Genomic DNA, 16,442 nt, shown 5'->3' with positions numbered 1-16,442 from the left:
ATTTAGGTACAAATTTCTGATTCAAGTTTCCACTCTTAAAGGATTAGCAATGTTTCACAATAGCTATTATTTGGAGTTTAGCTTTTTAACAAATTTCTACAGATTTGTTCCCTTGAATGAAGATGCCTGTAGTTCGGATGCATCCACACCAGTGCAAAATAGTAACCCAAATCCAAGGAAATTTTCAAAAGAAAAGTGTTATGTGTGTAATTTTAAATTATTGTAATTTTGTTCTTATACTTTGATGTTGGTTTCATAAAACCATGTATTTTACAGATGTGCTTGTCCGATGTTTTTTCCCTCCTGAGGTTATAAACATTTACCAATAGATAAAATTTTAATCTATTATCTGTAGAGACTCTGTCCCTTTATCTGCATCAGTACTTGAGGCCATTACTGCCTAATATAGTACTAAATGTTTATTGGTGACCTCTGTTCTAAATCAAATTCTTCAGTAGTAGGAAACTCACTCCATTTTTATTTGTTCCGTACATAATAATCAGCTATGAAACATTTTCATAATGTAATAAATTGATAAATTAATGTTTATTTGTGTGCTCTTCAGTGTTGGCCAATTTGCAAGAGCCTCAGAAATGTAGCTATACATGATATTCAGAAGATTTGCTGTCTCCAAGCTTCAGTTAGGTCACTGAAAAACTGAAATTCAAGAAAGATGCATACTTATTCTTAGCACAGCTTCTGACCTCTCCTATCTTAAGCATCATTGCTATTCAGAAATTACTTTTATGTTTAGAGACTTACCACGTCTTGGTCAAGACATCCCGTTTGATTTGAGGAAAGTGAGAACCACACATTTTAAACTATAAAGTAGTAATAGCAAACTGTTTGAAGTATCAAATGTGGAGACTGAGTGCAGTCTCAAAGCCAGAGAGAACACTGTTTCTGAATATAAATTAAAAATTATAAAATGCATGTTGTGTAAAATTAAAGTGTTCTGGAGGGAGGAGCAATCTTCCAGGACCCCGACACTGCTGGGATTTTTCTCTTCCCCTCTACTGAGATGGCAGGATTGACATTACGTGCTCACACAGAATTGAGGGGATGTGGATTTCTGGGAGAAAAAAAACTGCTAACCTTCTCTTTCTGCTCACTAGGGACTTCTCACTTCAAACTCTCACAAAACAAAACTGTAAGTGTAATTTCCATTCACATATCTTGATTCTTTCTGAAACTTCCAAACTCATCACATGGGATTCTGTTTGTATGAAGGGTTAGAAATTAACCTATTATATAACGTGTATTAAAATTAAATGTCTTCTGTCAACACACAGCCATGGACCAACTGGGATACATAAGTGAGGTTGGCTGTTCACCGATTTCTAAGAAGTGAAGCATGGAAGCCCACAGAAACTCAACTCCTTAGTGTAATCTTCCCTTTCCTGTATTTTAGGATTAATCAGTTTCTCATTAAATAGGGCACTAATGAGAGCATCCTTAATGCTAGCAACTCATAAACTTCCTTATTTTCAAATAAATCATAGGCTTAGAGAATTACGAAATAAAATCCCCATCCAAAGATTGTAAATTATCAATAGCAATTGGCTTAAAGTCTACTCCTGAACAGTAAGCAATCTCACAATATTTCTTCAGAAGGAATAATGAGACAGTAGTCACCAGTGTGATGAATTTCATATCCTTCTATGACGACATGAGACTTGGCAATTCTGGATTTAGATAAACCACCAAGGAGTGATTTTGTGCAGTGTTTGTACAGATGTCTTTAACAGTTATCCTCACCATTCAGGGTACCTCTACGGATCTCTACAGTGGAGAAAAGATGGCCATGTATTTGATTTCTATGATGAGTATCTTGTGTTTTATTAAAACTCTGTGATGTTACCAGGAACGCCAGCTGATTGTGGTCCTCTGAGAAAGCTTATCCGTTGTTCTGCAGTATTTTATAGCCAGTGAATTCATAAGAGGAGTAATCCCATTTTGATCCATAACTTGCTATTTGCTTGCTCTGTATGCAGCACTGAAAGCTGACCAGAACCAGAAATGTTATAAAATTGTGTTTTTACCTCTGCTTAGTGTGCTCATCTGTTCTTTTCCTTTGGTATCTTTACTGATCTATTTTTCATCACTCTTCATTTTCCAGCCTGTGTTGTGATTCATTTTATTGCCAGCTATGCAGCAGAAGCCAACTGTGACTCCACAGTCTAGTGTATGTGAGGCATGTACAGATCACAGGTTCTTTACTTCACCCTAAAGCTGAACAGAGATGCAATCATGGTCTACTTGCACCATGAATGCCTTATAAACACTGAGGTGACATGGCCCAGCCCATATCCCCTTTGTTTCAGAAACTTAACTAGATGGAAAAAAACATGAAATAGTTGATGTTTTTTTTTTCAATGACTGTGGGATATAGTTAGATTTGAAGGTAAAAAGAAAGAGAGTGCAAAGGAAGTTTTTTGAGGCAGTTTAAATGTGGTTAATGTTTGGAAATGGCTTACTAATGCATTTTAAGTTTCTGGCTTTTATGGCCTCTCTGGGCTTATGTTATGTAGCATTATAATGATATGGTATAGTTAATGTATCATGAACTGTAAGTTACTGAAAACAATAATATGATTACTAGTACTTGTGAACAATACTGTTTTCAGATGGAAAATATCACTGGTCTTATTTAGAAACTGTCAATGTATCAAGATTAAGAGGGTATCTTTGGTTAGTTTTTATTGAAAATACATTTTTTTACACAGTATATTTAGGTCACAGTTATCTTTCTTCATCACCCCCCAAATCCTTCCGACCTCCGCACCTGACCTATTTCATGCCTTATTTCTTTTTCCCTTTAAAAAACAAACAGGCAAATAGATCAAAATGAACAAAATAAAGAAAAAATACAAGAGAAATACAACACCCAGGGACACACAAAAAATTAAAAGATAAATTGTCAACCTTCATATACAAGTGAAAGACCAACAAGGTAGAAATTGCCAAACAAAGCAATGAGACAAAAGTCTTCAAAAATTAGTGTTGAGTTCACTTTGCATTGGCCATCTACTGCTGGGCATGGGCCTGACCTTAAGTGTGCTTTGTATACCCTGTGAGACTCTCTTGGAGAAACTGTTTTTTTTTTTTTTTTTTTTTTTTTTTTCTGAGTGGTTGTCAGTTGGGGATAGCTTTCTTGTGTATGGATGGAGCTTGTGTCTACTTCCACCTTTTAGCACTTGAGACCCCAGCTGGTTTGGAACTATACAGGCCCTGTACATGTTGCCACAGTCTCTGTGAGTTCATATGTGTGTCCGTGCTGTTTTACCTAGAAGACACTGGTTCCTTAGTATCCTCCATCCCTCTGGCTCCCACAGTCTTTCTGCTTCCTATTCTACAGAATTCCCTGAGTCCTGAGGTGAGAGCTTTGATGAAGATGTCCCACTCAGAATTGGACATTCCAATGTCTCTCATTCTCTGCCCAATGTCCAGGTGTAGGTCTCTCTATCCCCATCTACTTCCAAAGGAAGCTTTTGTGATAGAGACTGAATGAGACACTGATCTATAGGTATAACAGAGTGTCATTAGGGCTCCTTTACTTGTTATGATCCTTTAGCAACAGAACAGTAGTATTTGATTTTCCCCTAGGTCCATGGCTTATCTAGTCTCATTTTCTTGGCTATCAAAGCAGTGTCAGGCATAGTCCTTCAATCTAATCAGATAGTGGTTGGTTACTCCCACAACTTTTATGTCACTTTTGCACCAGTATATCATACAAATGGTTCACCAATGTAGATCAAAGGGTTTTTAACTTTTTGGGTGTTTAACTTTCTCCTCTGGTAGTATGCAGAATTGTAGGGAGAGAACATGGATACCTGTACCTCTGACCACGCCCATTTGGGCAGGGTCACAGGTACCTAGAGGGGTAGGATAAAGAGCGAAGAAGAGAGGGAAATCCAACTCTAAAGTCAGCGTGAACTGGGACTAAAGGATACTAGGAAGTAAAGAGAAATAGATTCTTATATAGAAACAGTTTTTAAGTTTACCACATGATAGATTTTCATTTGTTTGATAGTTTTCTTTCAATAGCTATCCTCTCTTATTTAGTTATCTACACATTCGGTGTCTTCTTGCTTCTTAGAGATGGGTTTTCCTGTGAGGACAAGAACAAAACACTCCCCTTTCCTTTGTGAGATTTCTATACATTTTGTTAGGTGTACCTTGGTGGATGACCTGTCATTTCTCCTCATTGAGAGGTTTTTCCTTTTCGACCAGAATCTTGATCAACTTTGATGGTATCTAAAGCTTTTCTTCTCCTGTGGAAACAATGGTGAAACCCCTTCCACAACATAACATATGTCCTGGTTTCCATACTGAGGTCAATATATCTATGAGATATACCGGCTGATCCAGTTCAGAAGTCTTTTCTGTAGTCCAGTGTCTTTCTGCAGCTATTTGTCCTCTCTCATTAACATTAAGAAAGTTTAGTGTTATTGGTGTTTGGTTCAGAAAATCTTTTCCTATGCCAATGAGTTCAAGACTATTGCCCCACTTTCTCTTTGATCAGATTCAGTGTGTATGACCTTATGGTGAAGTCTTTTATCCATTGGGAGTTGGGTTTTGTACAGAGTGATGAATATGGGTATATTTGCATCTTGTACATTTAACCACTCAGGTTGACCAACACCATTTGTAGAAGATGCTGTCTTTTTTTCCAGTGTGTACTTCTGGCTTCTTTATCAAAAAATCAGATATCCATAATATCTCTATGTGTGTGGACTTATGCCTGGCTCTTCAATTCTATCACATTGATTAACATGCCAATATCGTTTTGTGAGTTTATTAATCTTATTTATTTTCCCCATGAACCAACTCTTCATTGCATTGATTCTTCGTATTTTTCACTTTTATTTTATTTATTTCAGTCATGGCTTTGATTATTTCTTGCTGTCTACTCCTTTTTGGCTGTTATTCCCTCTTGTTGTTCTAAAGATTTCAGGTATATAGCTAAGTTACTAACAGGAGATATCTCCAAAAATTTTAATGTAGATACTTAGTGCTATGACCTTGCCTCTTAAAACTGTTTTCATTGTGTCCCATAAGTTTGGGTATATTATGTTTTCATTGTCATTCAATTCTAAAAAGTTTTTAATTCTTGATTTCTGTATTGACCTATTTTTCATTTGGCAGTGAATTGTTCAGTTTCCATGGGTTTGTAAGCTTTCTGTGTGTCTGTTGTTTTTTTAAATGTCCAGCTTTAATCTGGACTGTGCAGATAGGATGAAGGATGTTGTTTCAATCTTCATGTAGTTTTTGAGACTTACTTTGTGTCTGAGTATGTGGTCAATTAGAAGGACCACCTCATGATGTAATTCACACCGACCCTTTTCTTCTTCTAGAGAGAAACTCTGCGAATCAAGGAATCAAGGTCACAACACAAAGGGCATTTTCCAGGGCACTGTGTAAAACAAAATACTTAGTCTTTAGGGTTCACTCATAGATTTCCATTAGATATTAAATGGGAATTTTTATTCTGAACATCTTTTCAGAAGAAAAGGGAGCAGGCATTCTGAAAGAAATACTTCAGCTCCTTGTGACCAGGATTCTTGGCTTTAATTGGCTATGAAGGCAATGATAACTTGGCTCTGGTTATGTCCATACTGTTCCTTCCAAAATACATCAGAGAATAGACAGATGTATGTATTTTGATATGTTTTGATCCTGCTGTAGGCAGGAAGTTGAATTTTTAAAAATACAGGGATTAATATGAATGCAAATAGACACAATTGGCAGAAAAAACATATTCACGTGTTGCAAAGTCCAGAACATTCATGAATTTATGTAACATGATTTCAATGATTAAATGGTTAAATTTCAATGGTTAAATAATGTAAGTTATAAGAAAGATAGCCTAAAATCTGTCTTTAGAAGTTCTTTTGTTCTTCCCCTAACTCAAACTTCCTGCTCCTTCATGTCCTCCTCACCCCTCCTCTTCTTCCCTTCTCATTCTTCTAGTTCCCTCTCCCCACCCCTCATGCTCCCAATTTCCTCAGGAGATCTTGTCCCTTTCCCCTTCTCCGGGGGACCATGTATGTCTCTCTAGAGTCCTCCTTGTTTCCTAGCTTCTCTGGTGGTGTGGATTGTGGGTTGGTAATCCTTTGCTCTGTGTCTAAAATCAATACATGATTGAGTACATACCCTGTTTGTCTTTTTGTGACTGGGTTACCTCGCTCAGAATGGTTTCTTCTAGTTCCAGCCATTTGCCTGCAAATTTCAAGATTGCACTGTTTTTTTTTTTTTTCTCCACTGAGTAGTACTCCATTGTGTAAGTGTACCACATTTTCTCTATCCATTCTTTAGTTGAGGAGCATCTAGGTTGCTTCCAGGTTCTGGCTATTACAAATAATGCTGCTATGAACATAGTTGAACAGATGTCCTTGTTGTATGAATGTGCTTCTTTTGGGTATATGCCTAAGAGTGGAATTGCTGGATCTTGTGGTAGACTGATTCTCATTTTCCTGTGGCATCACCATACTGATTTCCAAAGTGACAATGCAGGAGTGTTCCCCTTTCTCCACATCCTCTCCAGCACAAACTGTCATTGGTGTTTTTGATTTTAGTCATTCTGACAGGAGTTAGATGGTTTCTTAGAGTCATTTTGATTTGCATTTCCCTGCTGTCTAAGGATGTTGAACACTTTCTTATGTGTTTTTCAGCCATTTTAGATTCCTCTATTGAGAATTGTCTATTTAATCCTGTACCCTAATTTTTAATTGGATTATTTGGTGTTTTGGAGACTAGCTTCTTGAGTTCTTTGTATATTTTGGAAATCAGCCCTCTGTCAGGTGTGGGGTTAGTTAATATCTTTTCCCCTTCTGTGGGATGCCTTTTTGTCTTGCTGACTGTGTCCTTTGCCTTACAGAAGCTTCTCAGTTTCAGGAGGTCCCATTAATTAATTGTCAATCTCAGTGTCTGTGCTTGGGGGAACAATAGAGGAGAGCAGGATAAGAGATATCACAATACAGGGAGCCATTATAGGTTTAAAGAGAAATCAGGCACTAGGGAAATGTCTGTAGATCTACAATGATGACACCAACTAACAATCTAAGCAACAGAGGAGAGGCTACCTTAAATGCCCTCCTCTGATAATGAGATTGATGACTGACTTATATGCCATCCTACAGCCTTATCCCAGCAGCTGGTGGAAGTGGAAGAAGACACTCACAGCTAAACACTGAACTGAACTGGAATCCAGTGCTGAGCAAAGGGGTCAAGACTAGGCTAGTGAAACCCACAGAAACAGCTGACCTGAACAATGGGGAGCTCTTGGTCCCCAGACTGATAGCTGGGAAACCAGCATGGGACTGATCCAGACCCCATGAACATAGTGTCAGTGAGGAGACCTGGAAAATCTATGGGGCCTTTGTAGTAGATCAGTACTTATCCCTAGCATAAGAATAGACTTTGGAAGCCCATTCCACATAGATGGATACTCCCTGAGCCTAGGCACAAGAGGGTGGGCCTAGGCCCTATCCCAAAGAATAGGACAGACTCTGAAGACGCCCCCCCCATGGAAGGCCTCACCCTCCCTGGGGAACATAAAGGGTATGAGATATGTAGGGTGTTAGTTGGGGGGACAGGGATGGAGGGGAGGCAGAGGTAACTGGGATTGACATGTAAAATAATGTTGTTTCTAATTTAAATAAAAATGAAGAGAAAAATAGATAAAAAAAGAAGTTCTTTTGTAGACTTCAAATCTGCAAGATGGTTTATGAGACCCAGTTTATTATACAGAAAACAAAGGTTACTAAAGAAATAAAGAGTTGTAATAAAAATCAAAGATACCTATTATGACAAGTTATTCTGTGACTTTCTATAAAACATGATAAATAAAATCCAGAAGAAAAACTGGCTGACATATTCTTCACTCAATTTAGAAAAGCAAAGTAGCAATACAAATAGAGACAACAAAAATATGTGAAGATCATTTAGGCAGAAGAACAATAGGTATTGGACATGAGGTTGAAGATTACAGGGTACTAAAGGCACACTCAAATACCAATCCAGAGTTCCAGCTGCAATGGGGAAGCTAGTTATATAAAAAGTTGATAAAAATGTGCATAGAACAGTTGCTTTGATCTGAAGCTGTGATGACTCAGCTGTCTTTTAGGGCCAGCAATGGCTGAATCAGGCAGAAACTCCAGAAGAAACCTAAGACAATAAACACAGACCTATGAATGTCCAGAGCAAACCTTAAAGCTGGAAATGAGCTCATTCCTTACGAAGCAAACACCCTAGAGCAGAACAGAAATGTCTATATTAAAGACTGAAAAGATAGAGGAGGAAATTGCCTGTGTTTCAAAGCAGATTAAAGATATTCACTGACGAGGAAGGAATGAAGGTGAAGGAGTTTACTAACAGAATGCAACCTGCATAAAGACCACTGCTCTGTGGATTGACAGCTCACTGGCAACTTGGGTCATAAACCACCTGGGGTCCCCTTGGTCCTTCTGACACTTCCCTTATGTATCAAATTATTTGACAGTACAACTCTCATTCCTGGGTCAGTTTGTTTTATCATTATCTACTTGAATTGCACTTTTGTCAATTTATTTAGTGCTTTTTTTTCAGGAATGACTTTTAGTTTCAGACATAGATCTTAAATAAATTTCATTAAATTTACCTCTAAATACCCCACAGTTCTCTTTTTTTTTTTTTTTTTTTTTTTTTTTTTTTTTTTTTTTTTTTTTTTTTTTTTGCTAAGCTTCATACAGAAGGTCTCTGTCATAGCATCCTAACTGACTATCTGGATACTCTGAGGTGATCATATGCTTAACTCCAGTATATGGTATGTGTGAGTGAACTCCATCCTTTCACACACTGATCCTTTAATTGCTAAGCAGTGTATCTTGTTGCATCTTTGCTTAGCTGAGAATAGATACTGATTTCTTATAATACGGGGTTTTATTTTGTTGGTCCATATAAAACATAATTTGACAAGCTATTAGAGCCTTCTAATGGTTTTCCCCTTAAGGCAATACATGTATGATCCCTACTATTTTATGTCAGGTAAAGTTATATAAAGCCAAGATAATTTTGTTATTACTTTTATATTTTGTTTTTACCTGTCTACTGGGAATAATCTACACACTAGTAATGTAATTAGGTATTGATTCCCATGTTAATATTGCCTGATATTTATGGCTCCTTATACACAAGTTTGAGTGTTCATTAACTCAAGCAAGTTTCCTGGGGCTTCAAGAAAATGGGTTTTGCGTGAACCAGCAACAACTCAACATGGGCCCCCAACAGTTACCACTGCATTTATTTAACCACTGTGCCCTTCAATTTGTACATCTGGAAAACAGAACAAAAACACTGAAAGTTGGGCCTTGTGAACATCTGCTCACACCCCCCTCTCCCGCCCCAATCCTTGTCAACCTCTGCTCTCTTCTCTGTTTCTTTGACTATTTTAGATTCTTAATGCAAATAAAATTAGGTAAATTTTCCCTTTTATACATTCCCCATGCAGGAAGAATTAAGTAGTATTTTTCTTTATGCATTAAACTGTTTGGAGCTGCTTTATGCTCTTAAGGTGGATTCCCATTGTTACAAATGGCAGGATTTCCTTTTCTGTTGACATTGTGTATAGTTGGCAACCTTTCCACTATATGCATACACTTTGTCATTGTATATATAGAAAACATCTTTACAGGCTTATCCACCAGTACATACCTAGGCTGTTTCTGTGATATGAATACAGTAATAGTTCCAGTGAACACAGGGTGAAAATATTCCTGAGAGACCTCTTTCAAGCCTCATGAAGGCAGCAGTAGTAGAAATTCTTGATTTTTTAATTTATTTTTAGTTTTTATTGATATGTATGTTTGTCAGCTTATAACGTGTGTGCGCCCATGAAGGCCAAAAGAGGATGTTGTAAACCTTAGAACTGAAGCTATAGGCAGTTGTGAGCCACCAGATTTGGGTGCTAGGAATGAAACTTGGATCCCAAGAAGAGCAGCAAGTGCTCTCACCCACTGAGCCATCTCTCCAGTCCCCAAAATTCCTGTTTTATCATTTAAAAGTAGGAAGATTTTAGGGGAGCTGAAAGAAGATCTCAAATGATCCACTCTGGTCCTGGTTCAACCGCTGGGTTATGTGATATGTTTTGTAAGGGAAGTAGGGAATTTGCTATCTCTTAGCCTAACAAATGTGTCAGAATTAGGCAAGTTATATAACAGTGTTATGCAATGCCTTGAGGGTTATTTTTCCCTCTAATAAGCATATTTACCAAGATTTTAAGTGGTAAATAATCTCAAAGAAATGTTTCTTAGGGCTTTTAGTAGCTATAGTCATGCCACAACTGCACACATACTAATTACATGGCATATGACATGAAAAACCCTCCTATCAGAGTGGTGTGTTACATACAGACAGGAAGAATGAAAATGAAAAACAGATCCTTGGAATAAATTGAGTGTGACCCATAGTTCCTCTTTATCATTTTTATGGATGTTATAACATTTCATAAGAATTACAAAAATAATTGTCAAAATCATCATGAATGATGAAAAGTTACTAGCTACTTTTTAGTAATTCTTTGTGCTAAGTCATGTTTGAAAGATTGTACATGATTACAGTTGTAAGTCAATTACACTTACGCAGTAAAACAATGCTGATTTCAAACACACCAGAAGAAAGAGTTTTTGAAACCTTGCCAGGAAGAAAAAAAAATCTTCATGTATCTGGAAAACAAATTACTTAGTATTTGAATTTCATGCTAATGTGTTTAGTATTTCCTGATATAACATGATCACATTATTATAAAGGAAGTTATGTGAGTCTGAGTAATTACTTGTTAACTATGTATTAAAGAATAACTAAATGAGATGTCCTGCGATATTAGGAATCTGATTATTTTGGCCCATTACAGTCTCATTGAAATTCCTCCTGTTTGTATGTATGCAACATCTTTCACACAGTTCTGCAATTGCCACCTGTACTAATTAATTATAATTTTACCATAATAAAGTCAAAACATACTACATTTAACCCATAAGAATGGAAGTCTAAAGTAAAAAATAATGTACTAATAACAAAAATAATTCAAATTGCTTATAGTTTCTTCATATAAATTTACATTTACTTTTCTATATTAATAATTTCTACCTTATGATGTGGAATCATATTGAGCTTCAGTTTCTAAGAAAACCATACTGTATGTGCCATCATGACGAGATTCTTATATCTGGGCCCATAGGCTATGGAGTATATCATATTACACTGTCAGCATATCTATAATAAATAAAACTCAATAATGTGTCCATAGTAATGCAGGCTTATAGATGTCAATTTTAGCAGACAGAAGGTATTGCAGAGTTAATACCATCTCTTTTGCATTTTAGAATATCAAATTAAATTTCATGTATTGCTTCTTGGTTTCTTTGTTTTATTTGCATGGGAGATTTTCACTGAATACTTTGTCTGATGAAGCAATTTATATTGAGAGCAAATTTTTCCTGAAAAAAATGTAAGAAGACATAAAATGCACAAACAAAATACATACTATAATCAGATTGTTGCCCAAATATAAAGTTTTCTTTAAATAGACATTTTAAGATTCATATATGGATATGTATATATATATTATGTGTGTGCATGTGTATATCACTTTGAACTTAAAATAACTTATCAGGTCAAACTCAACATATAGTGTGATTACTACACTCTATGAATCAGAATATATTTTGTGTCTCTTGGGATAGGTGTCTATAGAGTGAGGAATAAGACCTAAAATACACAAGTAAGGAGGTGGGATCCCTGTAACCACACCACAGCCTTATTCCTCACTGATGAAGTAATTCCAGAAAATGGTATTTATGTATTATCTATCATCACTTCTTTATTTTGATTTTTAGCATAATTTTTATTCTATTATATACTGTATATTCCTCAAGAATTTCAATACATGTATACAATGTATTTTGACCATATTCAACACCTATTGTTCTACCCTTCCTCCTAACTTTATATCCTCATTTTTAAATAACTTACTGAGTCCAATTATGTTGTCCACATATACATGGATATAGGGCCATTCACTGGAGCTTCATTGACCTCAATGGGGCCCCACCCCTAAAGAAAAAGGACTTTTCCTCCTCTAATAACCATCAGCTGTCATTAGCTCCTCAACCATGGATAGGGTTTATAAATCCCTCCACCTCAATACTGGAATGTTGTTTGGTTTGATCTTGTGCAGGCAACCATTGTTGTGAGTTTATGAATTTATTAGTTACTCTTGTCATATCCAGAAGACCCTGTTTCATTCAAGTTCTCCCTGACCTCTGCTTCTTCCATGATGTTCTCTGAATCTTGGTCTGTGTGTGTGTGTGTGTGTGTGTGTGTGTGTGTGTGTGTGTGTGTGTGTAGTGTAGGGGGATGTGTTGGGTGAGTTATGACAGAAAAAATTAAGCCCTGGTTCATCATCTAAAAGATCAAGCTATTTGAAAGTACTGCTTGTGTGATAACCCTTTTTACATTTGTCAATATCGATGACAAAAAAAAACCTATATTCTGCCCTGATTTTTGCTTCACAAGGCTCACATTTCCAAAATTTTGTCAGATAAATTTTACTAGGATGCCCTGATTACTTTAAAATCAAAGTAGAAAACTAAAATTATCACCTTTTCAAACACCATACCTTACACTATTTTCTGTTAGAAAAGGTCAAGTTTTTAGGGTTGTTTTGTTTTTAAGTTTAACTAACTTTTAAATCCAAATACATGGAATGATATAAAAATAACGAATTGATCAATAATACAAAAAAATAAAAACTAAGAACTTAACCTTAGTAGAATATATACCACTACAAAATTACTAAACTGTTTTTTGTGCTTTCCATACATAGTTTTACTTTTCTTGGGTCACTTTGTTTTCTTCAAAGTAATTTAAAGTTGTTTCATATTTTATTTTATTATTGAAAGCTTTTCTAACTTAGGAAGCATAAGATAAAATTATCATCACTTCTTAACCCATAGTGAATATCATAAGCATACAATAAGCACAAAGAAAGTTGTCTGTCTCTCATTATCCCTGCCATCTTCAAAAATGAATGTAAGGAGCTATGAATGCGAGTATCTGAACAGATATAAATGGGTAGAAAAACCATAAGCACATAAAGTGTAACATCAATTAATTGAGATTAGAGCCATTTCTAATTTTTAAAAAAGGAAGGGAAAGACCATTTAGCAAGGCATGATGGTACGTGTCTATGATCTTAGCACCAGGAAAACTGCCACAAGTTGGGAACTAATATTTCAGAACATGAGCCTGTAGGGGATATTTCATATTTACTTCTATCACAAGAAGTAAACAGAAATGTGTGAAACAATCCCAGGTAGGACTGGTGAATAACAATAGCTTAGGGGCACATCTTAAACAGACCAGGGAATCATGAGCATAAATTCAAAAAGCGGAAGTCTGTCAAACTGGTGTATCAGGACTAAAACAAAGGTATCCAAGCATAAATAGCAATAACTTGAGAGCCAAAAATGAATAGAAATTTCAAACTAGGTAGGAAAACAATGAGACATTATTAACGTCTGCTATCCCCATGTGAGGAGTCTAGATTTGTGTGTTTGATGTAAGGCGCTAGAAGGTTATGAACAGCTTTTATGAGAATGAATTCTCTCTCACTTGTACACTCTGACTCCTGCTCCCTCTCTAAGTTTTGGGTTTTTTGTTTGTTTGTTTTTTATTTTGACAATGGGTCTCACTCTGCATTCCAGAATGTCCTGGAAGTCACCAGGTAACACAAGTTGGCCTCTTAAGTCATAGTGATTTTCTTTGAACTCACAAGCACTAAGATTGCAAGTGTGGGCTACCACTGGCAGCTGAGAGTGCTTATATTTTGAAGACAATTTTAAGAGAATGGAAGCAGCAAACCACATCAATATCCAATACAGAAAAAAAAAAGGTGGCTGTAAAAGACGGACAAAAATCAGTGTATGAGTTGTCCACAGGAATCATGATGATAGTGACAGTTGGTTGTTGATTATTAGTGGATAGAGGGATCGTTGAATATTCTCGGGCTTTGATATTTTGCCCTTTTGTAATAGTGCAGCCATTTAGCTATAATGCTGATGCTAAAAGAAACCAGTGTTCTGGATTTATATGAGCATAATTAAAAGTGGAACAACTGTGGCAGAAAATAAAATATTCACAGACAATGGGTGTTTAGGGAGGCAGACAAGATGTGGAGTGAAAGGAAAGATGGCTGTGGCAATATACTAATTTTTCCCCTCCAAAAAATCATTTTACCACAGCCTAATTGTAACACACTTCATTGGTTAGGGTTGAATTGTTCACAAAAAAAGAAATATCCTGTCACATTTTAACACAGTGCGTGGAATCATGACAATTTCTCTTTTCTACAAAGCCATTTATTGTAAAAGTCACCTTATTTACACTGATGCTCTTTGCTTCCATCCTGATAGATCAATTATTTCATTTCAGGGTTTGCCTGCAAGTCGGGTGAGGTATAGAGTGGATGACGTGCAGTTCCCATATCCTGCCAGCATTTTTGATGTAGAGGAAGATTCTGGAAGAGTAATAACTCGTGTCAATCTTAATGAAGAGCCTACAACAATTTTTAAGGTCAGTGTGCCATTTTCTTTGTGACATCTATTTGACTTTTAGCACTGAGGGTTTTGCTTAACAGTTGCCAATATGATTTTCTTTCTGTTTTTCACTTTAGTTTTTAAAAATCATTTCTCATGGAAATTTGGAAATTGTATTTTAAAATAAAAGAATTACTTCATATTTTACATATTTGGCATAAGTAGATGCTACTATTTGATCTTATAATGAGAGTCTATGCATTACAATAATTATGATAGTCTGTACTCAATTATATACTGTCCATACCAACACAAGTAGTACTCTTTCCTAATGGCTATATTGTATTCTGCTGTGCCAGTAAAACCATTACATTTTTCTTTGTGTTTCTAATTCTACTATAGTTGATCATTAATTTGCTACTGTGTTTTAATAGCAAGCAACTCTATTGTTCTGAAATGACTTGTGTGAATGTCATTGTACACCTGCTTACAAGCATAAGTGCCCACAAGTATAATTGCAGAAGCAAAATCACATATTCTTGACAGATAATGCTTCTAGAAAATTTGAAGAAAAATATCCATTAGCCTAAACTGAGTTACTTTGTATTAATAACCTATAATTTTCACAAGAATGTACATCTCTGTGAAAATGTTTGGCGTGCCTTAACATAAATATTAGAGCACTTCTCTGTGTAATATGGTTGTTAAGGCAAAGTACCAACTAATATTGCAGTGATAATACATAGGTATTACCTCATGAGACTAAAACTTTTCAGTTTATGTATATAAATAAGTCACACTGTGTAGTGTATGATCTTGATTTTAAATGGACTAATTGTTTTAAGAGATTACATAATAAAGTGTTAACTATAAAGGTTGCCTATTTTATTCTCTAGAGAGAAACATTTCTACTCATTAACTTAAGAGGAAATTCACTGGAAAAATTAGTATTTTTATAAGTAAGCTAATCATCATTTTGCTGTTTATACAACCAGAGTTAACACCTTTTAATTAAGTGTGTTGATGCTATAAAAGTACAGTTTTCTTCTTATAGGCAGCATTGGCTGTAGAAATCTATTTAGAATTACATGGAACATCATCCATATGCTCTACAAGTTGGTTTTTTTCGTAATAGCATTAGTAATTCATTTGACTTTTGTTTTCTTCAGGCAAATAAAAATGACATTACATAGCTAAATGCTTATGAAGATTAAGGGAGAATGTGGCATATTCTAACATGATATCGCTTTCTTTGGAAGGAACAGGAAAATTATTACTTCTTCCTGCAACTGGAACCAGGAACAAAATAGCAAAATTTTTGTCTTTGATGCTGTCTGTGTTGGCATGTTCTCCTGTTTATAATCTTTATGTGAATCTTGTCACTTTTTTAGCTGGTGGTTGTAGCATTTGATGATGGCGAGCCTGTGATGTCCAGCAGTGCCACCGTGAGAATTCTCGTCTTACATCCTGGAGAGATCCCACGTTTCACCCAAGAGGAATATAGGTATGAATTTCTATCAGGTTTGAAAACACTGAGCTCTTAGTGTGATTTAGAGGTACTCTCAAAATTGATCGAGTTTACCAATAATGATGGCTTTTACCTTCAGCTTGATTTTAAAATTAGAATGGAACCTTTGAAGATAGGCAATTATTAACAACCGTTTAGTCAGAAGTACTTTAGCAATGCTTTGGTGAATAACTGATCCTTTATAAATAATGAAGAAGATATGTTGAAATATAATTGTATGGTTCTAAGTCATTAATGAACCCAGTGGTGAAAAAAATAAATGTTTAGTTCTCACTGTTGCCAGTACAATGTGACCTCACTTCTGACGTATGATCTACAGCAACATTTACAGCAAGAAC

At 35.8% G+C, this 16,442-nt stretch overlaps 1 protein-coding gene across 5 annotated transcripts in view; it reads left to right on the top strand.

Moving 5' to 3' along the window:
* The window catches only part of Pcdh15 (protocadherin related 15), a 678,164-nt gene that overhangs the window by 535,739 nt on the left and 125,983 nt on the right, over positions 1-16,442 (top strand). For all 5 annotated transcript variants that reach the window (XM_027394186.2, XM_027394188.2, XM_027394187.2 and 2 more), the window contains 2 exons: positions 14,473-14,613; positions 15,968-16,080. In XM_027394186.2, the coding sequence (XP_027249987.1) occupies positions 14,473-14,613; positions 15,968-16,080 (254 nt within the window). The remainder of the gene's footprint in view (positions 1-14,472; positions 14,614-15,967; positions 16,081-16,442) is intronic.

This window comes from Cricetulus griseus, assembly GCF_003668045.3.
Source record: "Cricetulus griseus strain 17A/GY chromosome 1 unlocalized genomic scaffold, alternate assembly CriGri-PICRH-1.0 chr1_0, whole genome shotgun sequence".
NCBI lineage: Eukaryota > Metazoa > Chordata > Mammalia > Rodentia > Cricetidae > Cricetulus > Cricetulus griseus.
The sequence above is the reverse complement of the archived record's forward strand: the minus strand, read 5'-3'. Positions and strand labels throughout refer to the sequence as shown.